The 23,522-nt window shown below is 45.7% G+C and overlaps 1 protein-coding gene across 2 annotated transcripts in view; it reads left to right on the top strand.

Moving 5' to 3' along the window:
• The window catches only part of ERMP1 (endoplasmic reticulum metallopeptidase 1), a 361,972-nt gene that overhangs the window by 187,611 nt on the left and 150,839 nt on the right, over positions 1–23,522 (top strand). For both annotated transcript variants that reach the window (XR_014970592.1, XM_085634130.1), the window contains exon 4: positions 5,113–5,218. Coding sequence is in view for 1 of the 2 variants with exons in the window: in XM_085634130.1 (XP_085490256.1) it covers positions 5,113–5,218 (106 nt within the window). In the remaining variant the exon portion in view is untranslated. The remainder of the gene's footprint in view (positions 1–5,112; positions 5,219–23,522) is intronic.

Here is a 23,522-nt window from a genome sequence, read left to right as displayed (position 1 = left end):
TCGCAACACTTTATAGCTACTTGCATTGGACGTCCGTCATGCTCGCATCAGTTCGTAGCTGGTTATGTGATAAATTCTATTACTCTGCGCGAACCCCCAGTGAGCGAAGAGCTCCAACGGCAGTGAATTCACGAGCTCAGCACGCACCCCTCGCAACAGTTTGTTGTTGCGTGTACGCAGTGTCAAACTTGCTACCATCAGTTCGTAGCCAGTTAAGTATAGAAGTACAAAAGGAGGGAATTCCTCATGTACAGTGTGTACTCCTCAGAAAGCAGCACACCCTTCATGCTTTTGTAAGTGGAGATCGGCGTCAGATAATTATCTCTTTCTAATTGTGTACTCGCTCAACTGAGGTTAAAATCACTTCATCCCTTTGGCATACAGTTTCTATACCAAGTCAATAACTCAACCGTTGAAATGGCGGTCACGTCACGATTATCTTTAAGTCGCCACAGAGATTGACGCCAGTAGCTTGCTGCTCAGGCTCACAGCCAGTGGCCATCTGTAAAAGCACTCACTGTGTAACAGTGTCAGTTTGACATAATGATCTTGGACTCAGTCGTGTAACCAGGTTACCTCCCTAATTAATACCTTTCAGTTCGTCTTCCTGCTGCATCGACTGCTTGTTGAGGTGTACCTGGACACCAGAGTCCAATGCAAGATAAAAGGATTATGCAATAAGCAGACCAGAGAGGGAAGAGAAGCATCAGATTTATTCCATACATCTCAGCCACAGCATACCAACTGCCGGTTCAGCAGCAGACAGGCTCCTCACTGTACATTCTAGAGCTTCAGGACCGCAAGGTTCCACTCTTAATAATAATAATAATAAAAGGGATCTTGTCATGCGCGAACATAGCCCAATGGGCGTCAAGGCGCCTAATTCCAAATCCAGCTCATAACAAAGCTCCTGCAGCTCAACCTGTGTAAGCTCTGGAAAAGCACCAGGTTTTTAGGGCCTTTTTAAACAGCGCTAAAGAGGGCAGGGTCTTCAACTCTATCGGCAGGTTGTTCCAAAGTTGTGGAGCAACAACTGAAAAGGCCCTGGCTCCCCATCTGGTGAGCTTAAAGCGAGGACAACAAGTTGAAACAACCCTGAAGAGCGCAGACGCCTTGAGGGGCGGTAACGAGTAAGCAGAGAGCTGATAGCGCCTTTAGATTCATCCTCCAGTGCTCTATATGTCAAACACAGAATTTTAAAATAAATTCTGTGCTGAATAGGCAACCAGTGAAGGTCTCTCCTCGCAGCAGTAGCAGAAGAAGCCCTGGAAAGATCCAGGACAAAACGTGCGGCAGCGTTCTGCACGACTTGCAGTCGATGTATAAGGCCCTTGTTGGCTTCCATATAAAGAGAGTTGCAATAATCCAACCTGGAACCAACAAGGGCGACTGCAATCTGCTTACGAGCTTGAAGTGACAAATAGCTGCGAATTCTATTGAGCGTCCTGATCACGCCCCAGCAGGTCGAAACAGTCCGATTCACCTGTAGGGACATCGAGAGTGAGGTGTCGAACATTACACCCAGATTTCTGGCAGATTGAGATGGGGTCGGGCAGATGCCAAGAGAGGGAGGCCACCACTCACTCGACCAAATCTCTTGGTCCTTCCCGAAGATCAAGACCTCAGTCTTGTCGCCATTTAGCTTCAGGGAGTTGGTAACCATCCAGTCTGCAACATGTTGCATGCAGGACCTGAAGCTAAAGGCAGATGTTATGACAGAGGATTGAGTCAGCGAGACCATAATCTGGGTGTCATCGGCGTATGATACCACCTCCATCCCCTGCGATCTTACTAGTCTAGCAAGGGGGGCCACGTAGATATTAAACAGGGTGGGACTTAATGCCGACCCCTGTGGCACCCCACATTGCAGAGATTTTGCAGGGGAGAGGTGGTTGCCGAGCATCACTCTCTGTTCCCTATCAAGGAGAAAGAAATTAAGGAGACTCAGTGCCGGACCAGTGACACCTGCCTCCCTAAGCCGAGATGTTAAAATGGCAGGAGACAGAGTGTCAAATGCGGCTGTGAGGTCCAATAGCACAAGAACAGTAGTTTGTCCAGCATCCACCTTGCGTCGGATGTTATCGACTACAGAGGTGAGAGCAGATTCTGTGCTGTGGTGTTTTCGAAAACCATGCTGGGTAATGTCAAGATACTCCGAGGCTTCAAGAAAAGAGGATAGATGGCGATTCAGGTGAGCTTCCAAAATTTTTGCAGGTGCAGGGAGCAGAGAAATGGGTCTAAAATTTTTCAGGAGGCCGGGATCAAGTGAAGGCTTCTTAAGGAGCGGCTTCACAATGGCCTTCTTCCATATTGATGGAAAAGTGCCTTGAGCAATTGCCTTATTCATCACCTCAAGTAAGGGAGGGAGAAGACTGTTCCTACACTCTTTTAACTTTTTGAGCGGCAGTGGATCAAGAGGAGAGGAGGATTTGATCTTATCCAAAAGAACATTCAGACCCTCCAGAGACATTAAAGGAAATACAGAAAGGAGGCTACGAGGGACTGAAGGGGGGCTGAGAGGGACTGACGGAAGATTTTCCGACAAGGAGAGACGTTGTGCTTCCAGGGAAGTATGAATATCTAAGATCTTAGTATGGAAAAAGTCTGCAATATCGTCACAGAGACGCTGAGAGCTGACTACGGGGTCTGGAAGTTGGAGGGAGCACAGCGAGTCAGCAATTTTAAAGAGCTCCCTAGAGGAAGTGAGTGAGCTGGTGAGGTTGGAGAAGTATTCCTGCTTCTCCATTATCACTTTCTGCTTATACTCCCGTAGAGCAGACTTGTGGGCCTCCCTGTCCATGTGATCCCAAGATTTCCTCCATCTTCTCTCACTGCTTCTACAACCCTGTCGTAGTACTCTAAGATGGTCCGAGAACCATGGCGCTGATGGTTTACGCCGGGCTACATATCGCAGGGATGCAGGAGCAAATTTTTCTACTGCATTAGCGATAGAATCCTGCAGATCATGTGCTGCCTCAGCCGCATCTTTTAGGGAGAGAGCCTCTGGTGTGGGAACAAAAGGGGCAAAAGCCTCATTCGTGAGATTTCTAAAGTTTCTTCTGGAGACAAAAGGGGTAGTCCCTTTCTTAATCCCATGAGAAAGAGAAAAGGCTAACTGCAGAGGGACAGCAAAGTGGTCTGTCCACACCAGCGGTAAGGGTATGCCGCTGGAAAGTCTTGTGTCATTGGAGAACACCCCGTCAAGGATATGGCCAGCTATATGAGTAGCGTTGGTAACAAGCTGGGTAAAATCACAGGCTGCAAGAGATTCAACCAGTGATGTAGTATCCTTAGAGTGAACCTCATCAAGATGGAAATTGAGGTCACCTAAAATAGTGAAGGAGGGCTTTCCAAAATATGGTTCAAGGATTCTCAATAAATCCAAAGCAAAGTTAGCTCTATACCCAGGCGGCCTATAGATCAGTATACCCGTGAAAGAAACTGAAGGGGCACAAGTAATACAAAAGTATAAAGCTTCAAAACAGTCTTGGGGCGAGGACAGTGGCTTAATCGTGCATAACAGGGACGATTTAAAAAGAATAGCAATACCTCCTCCTCTGCGTTTAGGTCTGTCATGCCGATGTAAAGAGTAGCCGTCAGGAATGGCTAACAAAAGGTCATGTCCCGAAGAGTCAGTAGCCCAGGTCTCCGTAATGAAGACCCAGTCTGGCTGCCTTTCGTCCACGAAATCGTGGAAAGCAAGATTATGCTTAATTAGCGAGCGCGCATTTAGTAAGAACCCAGTGTTGTGGAAAACCTTGGGCTTGGAAGAGGAAGAGCATGAGCTAGTAGAGCAAGTGGCAAGGGGATGAAAGGGGGAGAAACAGACAGTACAGCGGCGGGAATATAATAGCCCCAATGGAGTCCAACATATGGGAGGTCTAAGGGTCCACAGCGCAGATGAGGAATAACGCATAAATGTCTTACCGAAGTGCGGAGGTACATGAACCGGGTCCAGCCCGACCTGCAGCCCGTCCTCAGCGCGGACGGGCGCAGACGGGCTGAACTCTGGCGTAACTCCGGCAGAAGACCGGCGACCCCGCTGCGCGATGACGCTGCGCGTCTGTATGACTGCCATTTATGGAGGTCGAGCCTCCTAGAGGAAGACTAGAGCGCGTGATGGATCGCTCCTCACACAAGATGGCGGCCACCGTGACAAGGGCGAGGGGCCCGCAAAAAAGCGGTGAAATAGTCCGTTTTAAAGTGCAAGGTAAGATGACAGCAGTGCGGGTGAGCAAGGACAGAAACTAACCAAAAAAACACAGCAGCGGGGATTTTACAAACAGCAATAGCTGTAAACTGTTCAGACACTGCACGCTAATGCGCTAGACTATACGCAGTTGCACTGAGCTGGTAGGCAAGGCTAATATTAAAAACAGGGGATAAAATAACACAAAAAAACCAAGATACAAAAAGCGGGAGTCTAGTCTCTTCTACAATGTTCTGGTGTCTTCTTCAGTGTAAGTGTAAATGACCTAGGTGACGGACAGATACCACACCCTCCTTGTCGGTTAGACACCTTCAACAGCCCTAGCAAATGGCCAAGTAACCGACATACAGCCGGCAAAACAAAACTGCATCACTAGTTAAGGACCGGAAAAGGGAGGTCGTTGATATTTGGTATTTACTAGTCAGTTCACTACTGCTCTCATAGATTGGCACAGGTAAAGTTTCTTCTGGGCTGGTACGATAGCAGGTTGTACTTTAGCGAAAGAGCTGTGCCCATAGATGGATTTGTAAATGAAGCAAATGCTTATGAAAGAACGTCTTTCTTGGATACTGAAAGAGTGGAGGGATTTAGAACTGGAGTAGATGTGGTCTTGTTTGCACTAGGTTACTATGGAACTTGTGAGGTGGACTTCAACAGCCGAAGTCAGGCATGCATAAAGTGTCTCGAATCCAACCAGCAAGAGGTGGTATATAGAATTCCAGGGATTTTTGGGGATTAAACGTGAAGATTAAATTTATATAAATCTGCTCCCTGAACGAACTTACTAATATAGTTTATATATTTTCCACACATTGCAGCTGTTCCTGCATGTTGCAAATTGAGGGGGGCTTGGAGTACACAAGATAACTTACTTCAGTAATGTTTTTCTTTTTCCCCCACAGGCTAGTCACGGCTTCATTACACAGCATCCCTGGGCGAAGATGATTCGAGCATTTATTAACTTGGAAGCAGCAGGCGTAGGGGGAAAGGAGCTAGTATTCCAAACAGGTAATGATCGTGATTACAGTGCAGTAGAAAACCTCTATTCTCTCACATTATTGAAACATTTTGGAGCATATCTTTTCTTTCGACAGTTTTGCTAATGGTTATCATCTGTTAGGTCAAGTGTCCCACCTGTACTAAAGTAGACTACTTTGCAAAATAGCCTCTTATTTAGTACGTTCCTCATCCTCTTTATCGTTTTCCTTAGTTGGTACAATAATACAGGACAAACTTCCTCCATCGCTGTAGAGACATTGGAAAGAGTTTTTTAACTTTTGAGAACTGTTTTGGGTGGCATATAAGTGGAATGGTGCTTGTTTTACTGTTTCCACAAGCCTTCAAGATGGCGAGTTGTTTCTCTGTACTTTTATAGTCTTGCCTCACCTGTAATTGTTTTATTGTAATTGTCAATGTATGTATTTATTGAGCGCTTACGACCCCTGATGAGGCGTTGAAGCGCTTTTTTTGTCGAGTAGCATGCTACTCCTAAACCCAAGATTAGTAGTTAGTACAGTTTTTTGTATTTGTTTTTTCTTGTGCATTAATTGTGTTAGGAATGTGCTCTTGATTTCTTGTGTGTTTAGTAGAGTTTGGGTAGGTATAGAATGATGGGAGTTGATTTGAAATGGGGAAGTAGTGAGTTGTTTTGTGAGTAATGGTCGCAGGGCTGGACTAGGCATTCGGCGTTTCCCCGGGAGCCTGGAAGGGTGGGGCCTGATTCTGCAGCTGTGCGGGCTGGTCTTGCAGCGGTGCTGCAGTATCTGCCCCCAGTAATAAAAGCAGCAGTGCTTCACACATGCCCCCTTTTCCCCCGGGGGCTGTTCCGACAATATTGCCAGGGCTGCTTTGAGTTCCCAGTCCGGCCCTGAATGGTAGTCTATGCTCGTTAGTTGGGTGACATGGCTAAAAAGGAGGGGTAAAAGATTGAGAAGGAAGTTTGGGAGTTCATAGTAGTTGGAAGGTTTGGGATGAGTCTGAGGCAGTCGGGATGGGAAGAAATGTTTTTTTATTTTCTTTTTAAATAGCGAAATGTAAATATTTTATACATATATACATGATACTTGGTAAAGTTTTGTTTGCTTAATTAATCCCTCCTATATAAATATCCATATGTTACTGAAGCAGCAATGTTTACATGGTCTGCTAGCTATATATACATCTATTTGTACATAGAAGCAGCAATTTTGTCATTGTCTGATGTACACATATATCCTGTGGTGTAATGTATAATTTTCCCATTCTGTAAATGTATCTGTCTATATCAGGAGACATAGTTCAAAGTATAATGACTTGTATAACAGCTCTTTTCCATACCGTGAGAAGCATAGTTTGTCATGTCAGAGTATACTGTTGTGGTCCATTCTTGAGTTGTGAATATAGTAGTCATGCGAGTGAGAGCCAGCTTTTGAGTAATCTTCTGATGTGGAGATGGTTGTCTGTGTATCTTAGGTTTGTGGGTAGGGCATTCCATTGGTTTGGCAGTATTGTTTTGTTTCACCGTAAAAGCCATTGGAAACTTTTGTAGCTGCTAGAACTATTCAGAGGTGTCTGCAGTCCCCGCTTGAAATTTAATGGACAGACTGTTTATGTAATTGGGTCTTTTACTCACAAACTGCCTCATGGTCGATATGAAATGCTTTAAACAAGATGCGTTAATGGCGTCAGACTTGGTAATCTGCCTAAGGTGCCAGCGACAGAATCACCAATTCAATTTTAAGAGAAGCACTACTGTGTTGTGATCTCTATACAGCCTATTCAGGTGAACACAGAAGGAATGCGGTACGAAAAAATGGTGTTCGGGAAACCCAGTATTAAAATGTTCAAGTCGAAGGAATTAAGATGAGATTACCGCCATCCCTTCCACATGATAATGTGGAGAATGCAGTAGAGCCCCATAGAAAAGCAAGATTTTTTTTATCATTGACACACTTGCAGGGTAGCTTTAACATGTGTTAAGCTACAGTGTGTTTTTAAATCTAACAACAAAAGTAATGATTTTAGTTTGCACAGTATTCTCATACACTCAACCCACCAGAGGAAGTGCTATGTATTGCATAAAAGTATGCAAAAAGCGATGGATGGAATGCTTGAATTAATCTCAGCCACTGGTAAAATACTCGGGCCGCTGTTTAGACCCAGTCATATGCAAATTAGTCTTGACCCTTCTCCAATGGGTATGTGTAGCGTCCCCTACACTTAGGGTACGTCCCCCTGAGCACCGGTAGAAACCCTCAGTCAATTGAGTGAGGAATTTTGAAGCTTTAATCTCTTTGATGCGATTGGCTATGACAAGTCTTCCTTTTGTTTACATCAAAGTCTGTTTTATTCTTGTGCTGATATTTCAACTTTCATATCCAGTACAGAATAGTCAAACGTGAATTCATAGGAATGTTCACAATTTTAAACATGTCTCCCGATGCATTTCGGGCATACATATCGCCCTTCGTGAGGGGAACATGTCTGCAAAAATAAACGGGGCAAAGATGACATGAGGATACTGCTCCAAAATGGTTGAAACCGTCACCGTATTAGTACTTGTGAACTATCTTGTGACACAAATGAATACAATGAATGCGAATAACTTCGGAACGCATTCTGCGTAAAGTGAAGGTATAAATAAAAAGGATAAGATTGCGTGAAATGTTTGAGTGGCAGTGAAACTGACTAGTCCATCAATTAGTATGTTAGCCAGTGAGTGTTCTCTGTTGAAGAGTAAAGCTTAGGCTCTAATAATCTGCCCAGTGATGTGAATCACGAGGTGGACGCATGGGTGAATGTAAACGAGTGCAGGCTATAACGTGACGCGAAGCGATAAGGATATGATGTAATTGCTGTGTCTCAAATGTGCATGAAGGTGTCAGCATGCAGTTAGAGTTCGCCGACACGGAATCCCACGGCCCGGTGGTGTTGTGTGTTGAAATGGACATGCGACGAAATGACCATCCAAACGGTTGTGCATAAAAAGTTTCAATAAGTGCTGATAGCTTACTTACTTTCATTGGCGTGTACCAGTGTCTCATCACATTGTGGAAACAAGTGATGGTGCATAAAGGGAAACATATAAAAAAAAGTGACAAAATGAACAATGGAAAAAGGACTATCATTGCTACGTAAGGTGCATTAAAAACATGAGTGCCATTTTGTAATGTGAAAACTCCAGAGTATCATCGATTGCGGTCATGTTGTACTGGGAGGGGAGCCCAAAGCGCTACCCTCATAGTGGTGAAAGGCTACTGGCTTCACCAGAAGTTATGCGTGTAACAAAAGGGAGAGGGAGGACTAGTTAGCTAGTCCGAGTCCCCGAGGGTTTATATGTGATTAAACAAAGAGGACTAGCTTAAGTTGACCAAAGTGTTACAGTACTCAAATTAGTTCTGTCACGGGCACCTTGTTGGTGTATTCATGAAGCCCTCACCCACCAACCTAGTTGGTGGCATGCTTCATCATCGGGCCCACCCAGTGACACCTAGTATGTCCCGGGTGTGCTACGACGCCTGATTACAGCGGAGCTGGTATATTGGCTAATAACCCAAAGCGTATGCATGAGAAGGGAATCCCCCTCTCACATATAGAAAAACGCCTTAGTGAGTGTATCACATAGTCTGTACCACAACACTAAGTCTGTTTTATTTCACCACACCTTTTTAAAAAAACGGTCCTGAGGAAAGCCAGAACACTCTTAAGGCACTGGCTGAAACATGTCGACCATCTGAAGGACGCAGGGGGCAGTAACTCTCCACCCTCACGCGTCCTGTAGCCTTACTTTTAACCGCTGGTGACGGCCCAGTTATTAAAATTTAATTTACCCTCGGGTACTGGGACCACCACCAAGCCGTTTTAAATCACAACTCACCCAACCTCACTGCACTCTCAGCAATATACCAGCTCCGCTGTAATCAGGCGTCGTAGCATGTTCCTGCTTCATTCTCGCATAAATCAAGATGTAATTTTGAAAAGCCACTACATTGTTTAACCCTATAAAAGTTTGGACAGTTACATTTTTCTTATGAAATAACCAAATAAAGGGAATGTATACAAGGAATTTATCCCCAAGTTGAAAAAACATTTGGAAATCCACTTGGTGCCATCACGTCAACACATTTATTCCTTTTACAACCACAAACACTCTACCTTTGTCCTTGAACCCAATGCTATTTTAGAAAATAGTCCTGACCAGTTAATCAGCAACTGTACAAAGCGCTTCACCCTTGGGTGAATGCCTGAATTTACACAAGTTCATGTGCCAAGGGAAAAGAACATCTTGGCTGATGGGACATCATCGTTTAAGTTTCTACTTTTCAGAAAGGGAGACCGAGAAGGAGCTAAGTCTACAAAATACTTTCCCAGGTATCTTTGAAAAATTGCTGTTTGCAACTGAGCAGCTGTCTGCTAAAGCCCTAAACCCCTTAAAACATTGCTTATTACACAAGAGCTATATAGCTTTCCTATGTCCCCAATTTCAACATGCCTGTGAGAAATTGGTTTTTTGATTGAGGAGGGTGAAAACCCTTCTCAAGCAACAATCGCAATCCTTCTCGGGGTGAGCCATAAAAGTCACTAAATTAATCTGTGCTTCACCCTCTGGTAGCTTGCCCCAAAAGCAATCCGGTTTAATTTACAGACACTATGTTAATTATTTATGCAGCACACAAACAGTAATTAAGTAAAAACCCAACACAACAGTAAAAATTCCAAACCAATTTAGAAAAATAGAGTAAAAGTTAAAACAAAAAGACAAAAATGGCAAAAATCCAAACAGTAGAACCAGAGAAGTGCAATTTTAAGAGTTTAAGTAAAAATATAAAAATAGCGCCAGGAAGCAGAATGCGCCAACTGGGTAACTGGTCTCATTACACCATGATAGTCACATGTTCAGGTTGACCGTGATGGAGTGTGGGCCGGTTACAGGAAACAGGTTAGCCCTGCTGAAAAGTTACTTTGCCCAAGCGCGGCATGCAGAGTTCAAAACTTCGCATTTCACAGGAGGAGCTCATCCGATGCCAGCCACGGGTCCATGACCTGGGGAGGCACCTCTTGGGGATCAGGGCCTCACTCCAGCAGAAGTCCAGTTGCAGGTCTAAGCAGGTCCAGTTGTAGCAGGTCAGATGGGCAGTTGTAGTATGGCCTCTGAAGCTCATTGTGTCCCTTTAGCTCAGAACAGGCGGTCAGACAACTCTGACAGTCCTGGGTTCAAGGAGATGGTCCTTTCTTCTTCAAGCAGTAAGGCTGGCCTCAAGCAGCTTGTTATTCCTCTGAAAAACAAGGAAGGCCTCCAGCAGTGGGGCAGTCCCCTGGTAGAAGTAGGGAGTCTCTGAGAAACAAGGCAGGCCTCAAGCTGCAGGGCAGTCCTCTGAGTACAAGGCAGTCCTTTTGTAGTCTTCCACAGGTCCAGGAGGGTACTGAACAGTTGGTCCAAAGGTCCATTATTTATACGTGGTGCTGGTTTTGAAGTAGAAGAAATCGCTGGAGTTTTCATCCCAACAGATGGTTCTGGTATTGACTTACCCCTGCCCAGGTCCCAAGATATCTGGGGTGACAAAAGCCTGATGTTGAGTTCTGTGTAGGTGTGCTGATGCAGCTCCTTTGAAATGTAAGTGGGCAGAAACCGCTCCGCCCCTCTCATTCTGGCCGAATGGCCATCTCCCAGCTACACCCAGGTTCATTTGTTCACTGTCTGGGCATACTGCACATTCCTGATGGGGAAGCAACTAACACTCACAGGTAGCTGGAAACTGATCGAAGGCCTCAAAGTTTAGGGCAGGAAAATGTCAGCTTTCTAAAAGTGGCATTTTCAGAATTGTAATCTAAAATCCGACTTTATCATTAAAGAGCATTGTAAATTACAATTTATTTGAGTCCAAACAGGACAGTTCCACCTGCTCCGAATCAAAAGTTAGCACTTATTAAATGTAATAAGGTAACCCAGTGTTATTCTAAGGGAGAGGTAGGCCGCACAGCGGTGAAAAACACGTGTAAGAGTTTCACTACCAGGTCATGTCAAACTTAAAAGTACATGTTCAACCTTTTAATACAATGCACTCTGCCTTATGGGCTGTTTAGGGCCTACCTTGGGGATATCATATAAATTAAAATGGGAGGGTTAAGCCTGACAAAAGGTTTATTTTGTAGGGTTTAATTGGCAGTTTAAAACTGCCTCCAGGCTGCAATGGCACGCTGAAGACATGTTTTCTCTGGCCTGCCATTTAAGGGCTGCTTAAGGGATTGGCACAATAAGTGTTGCAGGCCCACAAGCAGCATTTAATTTAAAGGCCCCGAGTACATGTTGTACCACTTTACTAGGGACTTCTAATAAATTAAATGTGCCAATTTGGTAAAAGCCAATTTTACCACGTTTCAAAGGGTGAGCACAGGCATTTTAGCAGTGGTTAACAGTGGCAAAATGCACAGAGTCCTTAAAGCCAACACAAATGGGTTCAGTAAAGGGGAGTGGTTAAAGCAAAAGGTTTGGGGGTGATCCAGCAGAGAGGGGCCAGTCCAGCAATGCCTTGCCCCCAAATAACAAAAAATGATCTTCACTTTGGCTTTGAGCTTCTGACTCCTCTTGCATTTCTTTAACAGGTTCTTAAGGCAAATCTCATCAGCAAATTAAGTAGCACTAGTTCAAAAAGTGAGCGTGGGTGGGAGGTACCGAATACCGAGAGCTAGTAGTGTGATCTCAAGGAGGTACTTTCACATTTTAATTACCATGTAAAAAAGGCTAAGGCAAGAACTATACATACTACTGGCTAGCGTTTGGATTTAGAGGGTTCTGAAAAGACCCAGAAGACTTTGTGACTCATTCAGGATAAGTCCTTGACAATTTAGAGGGTGACCCCTTTTACAGAGGGAGCAGGTTTCAACCCAAACAATACAAATATTTTCCCCTGGACTTATTATTAAAATCCAATCTTTTGTTATGTGGATACTAACAGTGCAGCTTCAATAACAAAAAAATACCAATTATGCTTAACCACAACATTTAGAATCTCTCAAATGCACATAGAAGATGAGTAACATTTACTCATATGGTTTGTCATTAACCCCTTGAGTGCCCATGACGAGATGGTCTCGTCATGGGCCGCGGTTGCGCTGTGCCCATGACGAGACTATCTCGTCATGAACCCCGCCCGCCAATTCAATGCCCGGCACAGGGCGGGGAAAGGGCGGGGCACACAATACATCAATAAAAACATGCAATCCAAAACAACTGTATACAATCAAGATATTAGAAAAAGGTTAGTGTCGATTCAGTGTTTCGGTTGCTTCTTAAGCTTAATCCCACCTTCTTAAAGGCCAATAACTAGTTAAAACCTCTAGTGTTCTCCAAGATTACACAATGTGTATACTGAAGGTATGCAGTGATTTTAAGGTTCTCACTAGTTAAAACAGTCTGTTTCCACCCACAACATAAAAATGTATGTTTTAGACTTATTTTTCAACACGCAGCGCCTACTTTGTGCAGGTGAACAAAGTTTAGGTGTTTATTGTTCCCTTCCTGCCCTGAGTGAGACCGTCACTGTGATAATGTGCTTCTCAGCAGCCAGTGGAATGCTCCATAAAACGGAGTTTTCGATTACCTGTCCCTTCAAATCTGTTCACATAGCTTGTTATATCTACTGTTTCAGAACTGACGAAAATCATGCAGGAAGCCAATACATTGCCCCGTGTTTCTCACTAAAATCAGGGTCCGCCTGGAACAGTCATTTCTTTTTCACCAGCCCTAAGTCGGAGCTGCGTGGTTAAAAATAAAGTCTAAAATGTTGGTTTGATCTTATTTGAGTAGAAACCGACAGTTCGTTTAACTAGTGGGGAAGGGCCTTTAAAGCACCTTCTTTACGACCAATACCTAGTTAAAACCTCTAGTGCTCTCCAAGATTACATTGTGTATCCTGAAGTGGAATAAAGGTAAAGGAGCCAAAGAAACGCTGCGTTGACAGATTAACCTTTTTTTTAGTATCTTGATGGTATACAGTTGTTTTATGTTTTTTCGATTAAATGTTTTTATTGATGTATTTAGCTCAATTAGGGCCTCATGTAGGTAGCCAAATACCGGTCGGTAACGGCCGATTTTCGGTAAATATGCCGTTACCGACCGGTATTCAGACAAGTGAGATGTAGGAGTCCAAAAACCACTTTTCGGTAAATATGAGGCGGTAAATACCGATTCATATTTACCGAATTCTAAAATACCGATTCATATTTACCGAATACATACTTAACGAATCGGTAAATATGAAGTGGTAAATATGAAGTGGTAAAAATTAAAATGACATGTAGGAACACTCGGTAATTAAGAAATCCAAGAAAATCGGTAAATAAGAGTCGGTAATTAACACGGATTGAAAGCAGGTGGTAACCATCAACAGTGCATATAAGCAATCCCAAAATGCAACAGCGTGGACAACATGGCCGCTATGTACGTCATTGCAAGGCGCCTACGTCTACAGGCAGCAGGACTGAGGGTGTGGCGACGGGAGGAACAAATCTACAGACAGCGCATCACACTATTCCAACTGACTGATGCAGAGATACATGAGAGGTACAGGCTAGACCCCGAAACCATCATGGACTTAATCAGGGACCTACACCCACTCCTGGACCATCCAATAAGAAGGGCGCACGCCATACCCCCACATGTGCAGGTGCTCTGCAGCCTACATCTGTTGGCATCCGTCAGTTATCAGGTGGTGATAGCTGCGGTGGGTGGGGTATCCCAGAGTTGCCTGTCACGTTTCTTCAGGAAGTTCCTGGATGCCATGATGCAGAGAATGCACCACTACATCAGCTTCCCAAACACACAGGCTGCACTGCAGAAAACAAAAACTGACTTTTATCACATGGCACAGTTCCCCCATGTCATCGGCTGTATTGATGGTACACACATCCCAATCTGTCCACCAGCTGATACAGAGCACATCTACAGGAACAGGAAGTCCACCCACTCCATCAATGTGCAGGTTATCTGTGATGCAGGGAACATCATCACAGATATTGTTGCAAAGTTTCCTGGGAGCACCCACGACTCTTACATCTTCCAGAATAGTGGGATATACACACGACTGAGTGCCGGAGAATTCGGAGATGGATACCTGCTAGGTAAGTAACAGTGACGCCCCTTGAAACCTGCAAATCATAGTGTATAGAGGCATGTTACTGATGGTTCCCTTTTACTCATCCAGGCGACAGTGCATATGCATGCCGGTCATTCATCCTCACTCCCTACCTACACCCAGCAACCCAGAGTGAGAGACGATACAACGTGGCACACAAAACAACACGCAATGTGGTGGAGCGCACGTTTGGACTACTGAAGAGCAGGTTCCGCTGCCTGCACAAGAGCGGAGGCGCACGCCAGTACAAACCCATCACCTGCTGCAAGATTATTGCCACTTGTGCAATGCTGCACAACCTTGCCACGAAAAAAGGTACAGATGTGGAACTAACATATTTTGAGGACAACGAGGATGAGTCAGGCCAGCCAGAGGGCAACGCAGCTAGAGTGCCAACTGCAATCGATGGGAGAGAGAGACGGGCAGAGATCACATGCAACTATTTCTGAGTAAGTAAGGGGACACAGCGAGTTGTGAGAAGTCCTGACGTAGTTTTAATGTGGCACCACGCCATGAACACATGAACAGGCCAATCTGGCAATATACCATCTATACAAGGAGTATGTCCAGGGTTACGTCACCCAATGGGAAGTGGCTAAGCAGGGCTACATCAATGTTTGCGCATACGCGCTGCAGTGGTGGATTGCACGGCCTGTGCATCCTCACTAGAGCCAACCCCAAGCCGCCTGCTGCTCCTGCGTGCTTCTGGGACGGGGGGTGTGATGCTGCTGCTGGTGTCGATGCTCTCGGCAGCATCCCCTGCAGCAGTTGTCGACGCCTGACTAGTCAATAGCACCCCTAGTGCACTTGTCACCTGCACCATCCCCCGAGACAGGTCGCTGCAGCACTGTGTTAGGCCCTCCTGCATCGTCACAGAGCGCCGGCACAGTAGAGAAGTCGCAGTTGGCAGACGGTTGAGTGCCCTGCTGGTAGTGTCCCTTCTCTGGCGTTCCCGGCGCCGTGCTTCGATGTCAGCATCTAATTTGCTGCACAACTGCTGGATTGACTGGGACATGTCCCGAATGCCCGCAGCCATGCCGCTAATGTTATTGTCCATGTTGACTAATGTTGTCTTCATCACCCGCATGTGCCTCTGGACTGACATGACTGCCTTTGATTGCAGGCGCTGTTGTTTCAACATTTGGCCCTCGAGCCCCAAGAAGACACCATGGCCGTCAGTGGGTGCTGGTGGACTCTGGACACGCGACCTGCGGCGCCCTCTTGCTTCCGTCTGTGCTGCCTGTGAGGTGTGGGGCACAGTGGCATGGCTCCCTTCCTGGGGCCCGGTGCGGTCTTCTGGGCCCATGCTGTCGTCTGACGAGGTGTCTAAGGCTCGTAGCCTGGCTGCTGGACGCCTCCTCATTCTCACACCTGCAAGCGGAGATGTGGCCGGTGATTCGAACATGAGTGGCGATGCTGGCTCTGGTGGTGGTGATGCTGGCTCTCGGTGAGGTGATGCTGGCTCTGTGTGCGGCGAGGCTGGCTGTGTTGGTGGTGCAGCTGCCAGTGGGCCTGCTCCCTGGTCTGAACTTGTGCTGGCTAGAGGTGATATTTGTGGCCGGTGTGCCGTCTCTCCTGCAGCATGCCCTGTCCTGCATGATGTCACATCTGTGGACAGAAATGCAACATTGGCTCAGTGTCCCCGAAGGGCTGCATTGCAAGCGTCCCAATAAATCATTTCACATTCCTATATGTCCTCTGTCTCCTTGTGCCTCGAGTGCGTGACATGCCTTGTTGCCCTGTGACATTTACGTCATGGTTAGTGTTGCCCTGACTACATCTCCCGGAATGCATTGCCTGTCTGCACTGACACGTGTGGACTGCAGTGTGATTCTCGTTTCACAATGGGGGATGTGGGATAGGGGTAGGGGGGGCTACATTGCTGTGCTTTCGTCTTACCTTGGTGTGTTGCGGCTCTGGCAGAGCTGTCGGCGTCCCCAAGACCCACGACGCTCTCTTGCTCGATTGTGGCCGCCACCAGCTCCTCCAGTTCGGTGAGGGCAGGTGCCCTGTTGGTTCCACCTCCGGTCTGGCTGGCCTCCTTCTGGATGTCGCCCATCTTCCTCTTGGTTACAATCCTCAGGTCATACCAGCGCTTTTTGAGGACCTCAATGTCCCTGTGGGTCACTCCCACAGCATTGACCTGCGCCTGGATGGCCAGCCATATGTTGCGCTTTTCAGCCTCAGGCACTTGCAGGGATTGCCTTCCAAACAGCTTCTGGTGCTGCTTCACCACCTCCTCCACCAGCACCTGGAGTTCCTTGGGGCTAAATTTCAGCTTCCTCCTCCTTTCCCCTCCGTCTTTCTGTGTTCTCTGGCTGGACATGCTGTTCGTTTACCCGCTCGCACATGCAACGGCTCCCTGCCTCTCCTCTGCACTCCAAGCCTCTCCAGGGTCGGCTAATTATGTACACCTGCCTGGGTGTGGCCACTTCGGCTAATTATGTACACCTGCCTGGGTGTGGGCACTTCCTGGTTGGGTGGGCTGTCGTTGCACTGGATTAGCTGTTTCGTCAAGTCATGTGATTTGATTTACCGAATCCGTACATACCGATTCGGTATTTTCCGATTCGGTAAATACCACCTCGGTATTTTCCGATTCGGTAAATACCACCTCGGTATTTTCCGATTCGGTAAATACCACCTCGGTATTTACCGATTCGGTGAATTCCGATTCGTGATTACCGAATGTTACCGAATCGGTAACTGTTACCGAATTTTTACCTACATATAACTTACCGATTCTAATTTACCGATTCGGTACGGCTCGGTATTTAAGAACCGGTAAAATTTATTTACCTACATGAGGCCCTTAATGACGAACCATATGAGTAAATGTCACTAGTCTTCTATGTGCAATTTATTAAATATTTGTGAGATTCTAAATGTTGTGGTTGGAGCATAATTTAATTTTTTTGTCATTGAAGATGCATTGGTTGGTCTTGGGTTGGTAACTAAGTATCCATATAACGAAAGATCTATTTTAATAAGTCCAGGGAAAATATTTGTATTGATTCATTCAGGATAAGAACTGCTACTGGTAAGAAAGCAGAGCTGCAGGATGGTTATATCTCAAAATGTAGCTTTATTGGATACAATGGTTTATTCAGGTGAGTCAGAAAAAATGCAGGTCTGAGCTGAAAGATATGAACTGACTGGGGCAAATCATCTAGGTTTCAAGGTACACTTACCCATCAAGGAATCATTAGGTGTTCTTAAATAAGCTAGGGTCTAGAAAATTGTTATTGTTATGGGAGGTTGCCTGCTCCTTGGGGAATTAATCATAACTACACCTGTATAGCAAGGATCCATAAGGTTGCCGGCTACAGGCCTTTTACATAGAACAACTTGTACATTCTGACAATTGTGGGTTACAGATTGGCCAATGGGTATTTACACACACAATATGAGTCAAAGTAGAAAGACAAACATTTACCATATGAGCAAATGGTTGAAGAGTTGGAGGATTTGGACTGTTTTTTTGAAGGTCTGAAATGAAGGGGCCCGTCTCGATGACGGGAGTAAACGTTCCAGAAGGTGGGGCACAGGTCCAGATGAACCCATTTTTTTCCTGTCTTTGGAAACTAGTTTCACCCTAATTGTGCTGCGAGTGAAGCACAAACAGTTAGATGGCAGTGTTAGGATTCTGATTCAGAGGTGTGGATGAGGCCTAAAGAGGATTCACAAAGATTTGAAGTTAGTGCAATCTGCGACACTATCCTATTGGTTGGACATGATGCGCTCCAACTTGATAGTAAATGCTGCTGCAACAATTGCTAGACGGAATGCTGAATAAATCAGACATTCATCCCAGTCAAGAAATCTGGGTTAAATTTATCGTTCTTTAGCATTTGGACCCAGCCATATGCAAATCAGTCTTGACCCTGCTCTTCATTGGAACAGTCCAGCCCAAACTGCCAAGCTGAGTCCTCCCTGGACCTGAAACAAGCATCCTGGGACCGGTTTCTAGGTATCGCCCCTCATGACCCAGGCTAGCTTGAATCCATTGGCACAGCAAGCAAGGGACCCACGTCTGGGCATGCCCATCCCATTTAGGGCGAAAAATGCTGCAGCAACAAATGATGGACGGAATGCTGGATGAATCAAACATTTACCCCCAGTCAACATATCTGGGTTAAAGCCATAGTTTTTTTAGCTCACTACGCAACCCCAGTTTGGACTCGTTCAGCATTCTGTCCATCAATTGTTGACGCAGCATTTTTCACAATAAGTGGGATGGGTATGCCCAGATTTGGGCCCCTCGCTCGCTGTGCTACTAGATTCAAGCTAGCTATTTTTAGGGACTACTCTCTGGTGAGTTGAAAATCCTCTAACTTCAGTCACAGAACAAAAAGTAAAATGTATTAAGACAATCTGACTTTTGACATCTCTCTCTGAGAGCCAGCAAATGTGACAAGATAACGGGATTTAAAGGCATCTTTATTTCTCACAAAGGGAAAGAGCAATACAAATGCCTTTAAATCTTGTTATCTTGTCACATTTACTGGCTTTCAGAGATAGAGGTTAAAAGTCAGTTTGTCTTACTACATTTAGGGGCACATGCATCATTGTTTTTTGCGATCGCAAAGGGGCAGATTCTGCGAATCTGCCCCTTTGCGACCGCAATTTTTTCATTTGGGATGCATCATCCCAAATGCAAAAATCACTATTTAAGTAATCGCAAAATTTGCGATTACTTAAATTGCGATTGCATTTAGGTAATCACAAATTGGGATTCCCTAAATGCAACAAAAAAAATTGCAATTTCTATTTTAAGAAATTCAAATTACCATCAACTTCAAGTTGATGGTAATTTGCGAAAACTTTGGTAAATGCACATTTTACACACATGTGCGCAACATGTGTGAAAATTAGAATTCCAGTGGGTCAACAGGGTTTCCTTTTGGAACCCTTGCACCCTTGAAATTGCATTCGCAATTTGCGAGTACCTATTGGGTACTCGCAGATTGCGAATGCAATTTCCATTCACTCCTATGGACCTCTGGGCCCGTAGGAATGAATGGGAATCAATTCCTTAATTGCAACACGCAATTTGCGAGTCGCAATTAAGGATTTTAAGGAATCTCATTTGTTTTTGCGATTCCTTCATGTATTGCGTTTTACGATTTCTAAATAGCGAACCGGTAAAATTAGCTGTTTAGAAATCGCAAAATGCGGGCTTGATGCATGTGCCCCCTAGTTTTCTTTCTGTGACTAAAGTTAGACGATTTTGTAAAGTGAACTGTGTGACAATTGAACTGCGCAGAGCATGGTAAATGAAAGTCTGTGAGATAGCAGGCTTTTTTTTCTAACACAACACCGAAATAGCGAAGTGAACTCTTCAAACATTTCAAATATATTTCACTGGTTATGAAAACTTTTTTTGTACAGCAGAAATAGTGTACTTGCATACTTGAAGGTCCTCTCTTATGTGATAATAAAGAAAAAGGCAACTCCATAAGACAAAATATTGCCTAGGATCACACAATTTGAGACCAGTTCATGGGTCAAGTACATTACAGTTAGGTTTAGTAGATTATTGAAGTTATTAGACCTGCAGGTCTAGTAACATGTTTATGATTTTTCTAGCCTGGTCATTAGTAGTAGTAGAAGATAATGTCAACTGCATTCTCATATCACATTCTAGAGGAACATGAATGTATCACAGGAATCCCTGATTTGTTTCTACGCTCTGGACTTCACTGACAGCAGGAATCAGAGGTCTATCTCTTTGGGCTTTTCTCAAGGGTGTACCTTATAGAGGACTCCATGTATACTTCTAGTCCCTTGAATTATGAACAGCTGGATGTTGATGCATGCCAGCCCATCTAGAAAATTTGGCAACATGCTGTCATCTTGCCGGTTTCACACTCTTTCTTCTGTGCCCTTGAGTGCCTAGTGGAAAATCATGTAGGCATCTCTGGCTCTGGTTGGACCATCCACTTCCCAGACTGCACTGGCATTTGTCCATCTTCTCGTACCAGATACTCTCCCTCCTTTCACCTTGAGCTGGTGCGGACTCAGTACATCAAAATACAGGCACTCCTTCCTGCGAAAAAGTTGGTAATGGCTTTGCCCTCCCTCCTCCTCTCACCTCCGTGCCAGTGATCGTCATTAAGTCTTTTAGCCTCAAATACTTTGAAAATGAGCTCCTTGTACTGTCCGCTTCTAATATCTTGGACACCAGATACAGAGCATGCAAAGTTTGTTCCATATGTGACTTTGGTAATCATCCTGATGTATTGATAGCAGCCTTCTTGAAAGTTAATGTATCATCCTCCCACATGGGCAAAGTGGTTAGAATGTATTGAATCCTACAGACAGAAATTAATAATCCAGGCATCTTGTTCATGCTAGTTTACGCCATGGCAACATGGTGTGCTACTGGCTACACCTGTGCCATGATTTCAATCGTCTTGCTACCTTACTCCCTGGCTCTGTCTAGCAGGCGGATAAATTCATGCACAGCCTAGAAAGGGAAGCGTTAGACCAGAAACTGCTGATATGCCAAGGCATAATCTGTGCTGATACCAAGACTGTTCGCACAGTTGTTTGATGTGGGTTAATAAAGCTGATGGCCCTAGAAGAAGACCTCAATTTTCCATCCAGTGGCACAAACATCTTCAGTCTCTACATTAATGAGGTTCTCCAAATCATGGTGAAATCGCTGACATCCTATTTCAAGCCCATAAAGGCCTTTTGAAAGAGTTCAGAGTTCTGTTCTGGCTAGCTACCCAGAAAAACAAGCATTTACAATGCAATGGTCTCGGCATTGGTAAAGTTAGAGCTATTGGCATTGCTCATGACATTATTTTTGTTTATGTTTTTTGTTTTTAAAACATTTAAAGAAACGGCATTGTCATGAGCAATGCCAATAGCTCTAACTTTAACAATGCCGAGACCGTTGCATTGTAAATGCTTGTTTTTAGACTGTACACAAACTCCCTGAAGGGGTCTAACACACTGAGCTATCCTACACGTAGTGCAATGTGTAATATGCGAGCGTCTCATGGATTTCCGCAGCAGGCACACGACCCACTGATCTGCCTTACTGAGTAGCCTATGGCGTTCAGCAGCATAGAAGACGGAGATCTGTACAGTAGGCACCTACAACACCCTGCTGGAAGTACTGAAACACGTGGTGTGCATGTGATAGGCTGATCTCATCGGCAGGCTCAGTCCGAGTTTGGAGCGCGAGAGTTACAGCAGATTAGACACAGAAAACGGAAGCAGGCGCCTAACCCGCGGAACTATAGCACCAGCTGATCGTGAACTCGGGTTGCAGTTTGAATAGTTATTTCCTCCTCTCTTTCAAGGGATTACATCGGTGATCCAGTCTGATGGGTCGGACAGCTCTAGTATTAGAAGCCAGAATTGTAAGAGTTCTGAAATGGATATGGAGCTAAATCCCACAACAATGTCAGGGAGTCTCTGACAGGGAGTTAGCCTACATTATTAAAAGCGCCCATTGAGACCACATATGACCCGTGTCACGGCCGTTAAAAGAACATAGGGTTGGTTACAGACAGAGATAAACCTCCTAGAAATGGAGGCTAGAAAATAAAGAGTCCGTCCTTTCGCGCCTACAGTTCTACAGGCTATCTTTGAACCGGTGCGGGGTGGCAGATCTGAGGCTTAACTCACCCGCAGCCAGGAAACATGGTATATCCCGCTGATCTATCCACATCCAGAAATAGTGCTAGTTCTCACTGCACATACCTCCCTGTCCCCTCTATCCCGCCTGGAGAGGTGTGAGGATAAACAAACATCACAGGGGAGAGGCCCGCTGCTCCGGCTCCCGGGCCGGGGCCCCCCGCAGCGCTTCTCCTCGCCTCCCATGGCTTTCCCCTACTCATCTTGACTTTATCTCCTGTCGACTGCGGGAGGGGGTGTGGTGGTGGAAGTGGGAGGCCATGAGGCAGCAAGGGGCGTGGCGCATCTGCGTGTGACACAATGACGGGGCACTGGAGCAGGAACCATTTTCGAGGGGGAGGTGTGAGGGGAAGGGCAAGGAAGGGGTGAAGGTACCCGCTCCTGGGGGAACATGGGTACAGACAGTAGCTTGGGCAAACCCCGGTACATCCTCGAATTCTATACTTTCTAATGACTATCAGTTTGGTGCGAATACCACCTTAATTTGCACTATATTTACAACCTGAATACTAAGAAATAAAGCAAAATTGGTCAAAACCCTGGAAATTATTGCATCCAATTTTATACCAGCGCAAAACATGGAGATAACTGATAAGTCCATGAAATACCTCGGAATGAGAGATGCGCCGGAGGTATATCGGAATGCTTTTCTGCGAATGTCTTTGTGCTGCGGGTATATCGGGAACGGAGCGCGCCTGCTTTAATTCCCTGTTAACGCCCTGCTGTTTTAGAGCGGAGCGGAGACTCCGGGTTACGGAATGAGCACGGACGCTGCCCATGACGCGGGTCCGTCACCTCAGCGGCCAAGCACAGAGCTCCTGCCGTACAGTAGGAGATCAGGTGAGGGAGCAACGCCGGGACACCACCGCCTTTCTCCGAGGCACAGCAGAAAATGCCTCGGAGAAAGGGAGTGTCCTTTTCGGATTGGGGGGCGTGTTTTGCTGTTGTCTCCTCCCTGAGACTTCTCGCAAAAAACATGCCCCCCGATCCGAAAAGGACGGGGCAGGATTAGAGTGACGGGACCTCTTCTCCAATGGCTGGCCAGCATTTACTAGGCCAGCCAATGGAGAACAGGGAAGAAGAGGGGCGGGTTCAAGCCCCTCTTCTCCCAAGTCATTATGTCTCGCGAGCGAGACTGCGCAAGCGCAGCCATCGCTAGCCGAGACCTAAAAAGACAGGTTGTGCCCTGTGGATTTGCAGAGTGTTTTCTGGGATGGAATCCTTTGCCTCTTTAGTTTGACAGTGAGGAAGGGGATGCCTGACACCTCAGTGGTAGAAACCTCTGGAAGCTTCCTCCGCTTCAAAGTGGGCACCAGGTATAAATAGTGGACCCTTAGACCCAACTCTTCAGTACACTTTGGACTTGTGGGCTCTGCCAGGAAGGACTGCTACGCTGCTGAAAGGACTGCCACTTTGATGGACTGCTGCTCTGAATGACTGCTACCGTACTGTGCTGACCTGCAGCCACTTTGCCTGGGTGAGAAGGACTGGACGTACATCTCTAAACCCAGGACCGCAGAGTGACTACTCCAAGCCTAGTTGGCTGG

The sequence above is a fragment of the Triturus cristatus genome, chromosome 2_1, assembly GCF_964204655.1.
Source record: "Triturus cristatus chromosome 2_1, aTriCri1.1, whole genome shotgun sequence".
Lineage (NCBI taxonomy): Eukaryota > Metazoa > Chordata > Amphibia > Caudata > Salamandridae > Triturus > Triturus cristatus.
This window is presented reverse-complemented; position numbering and strand designations above follow the sequence as displayed.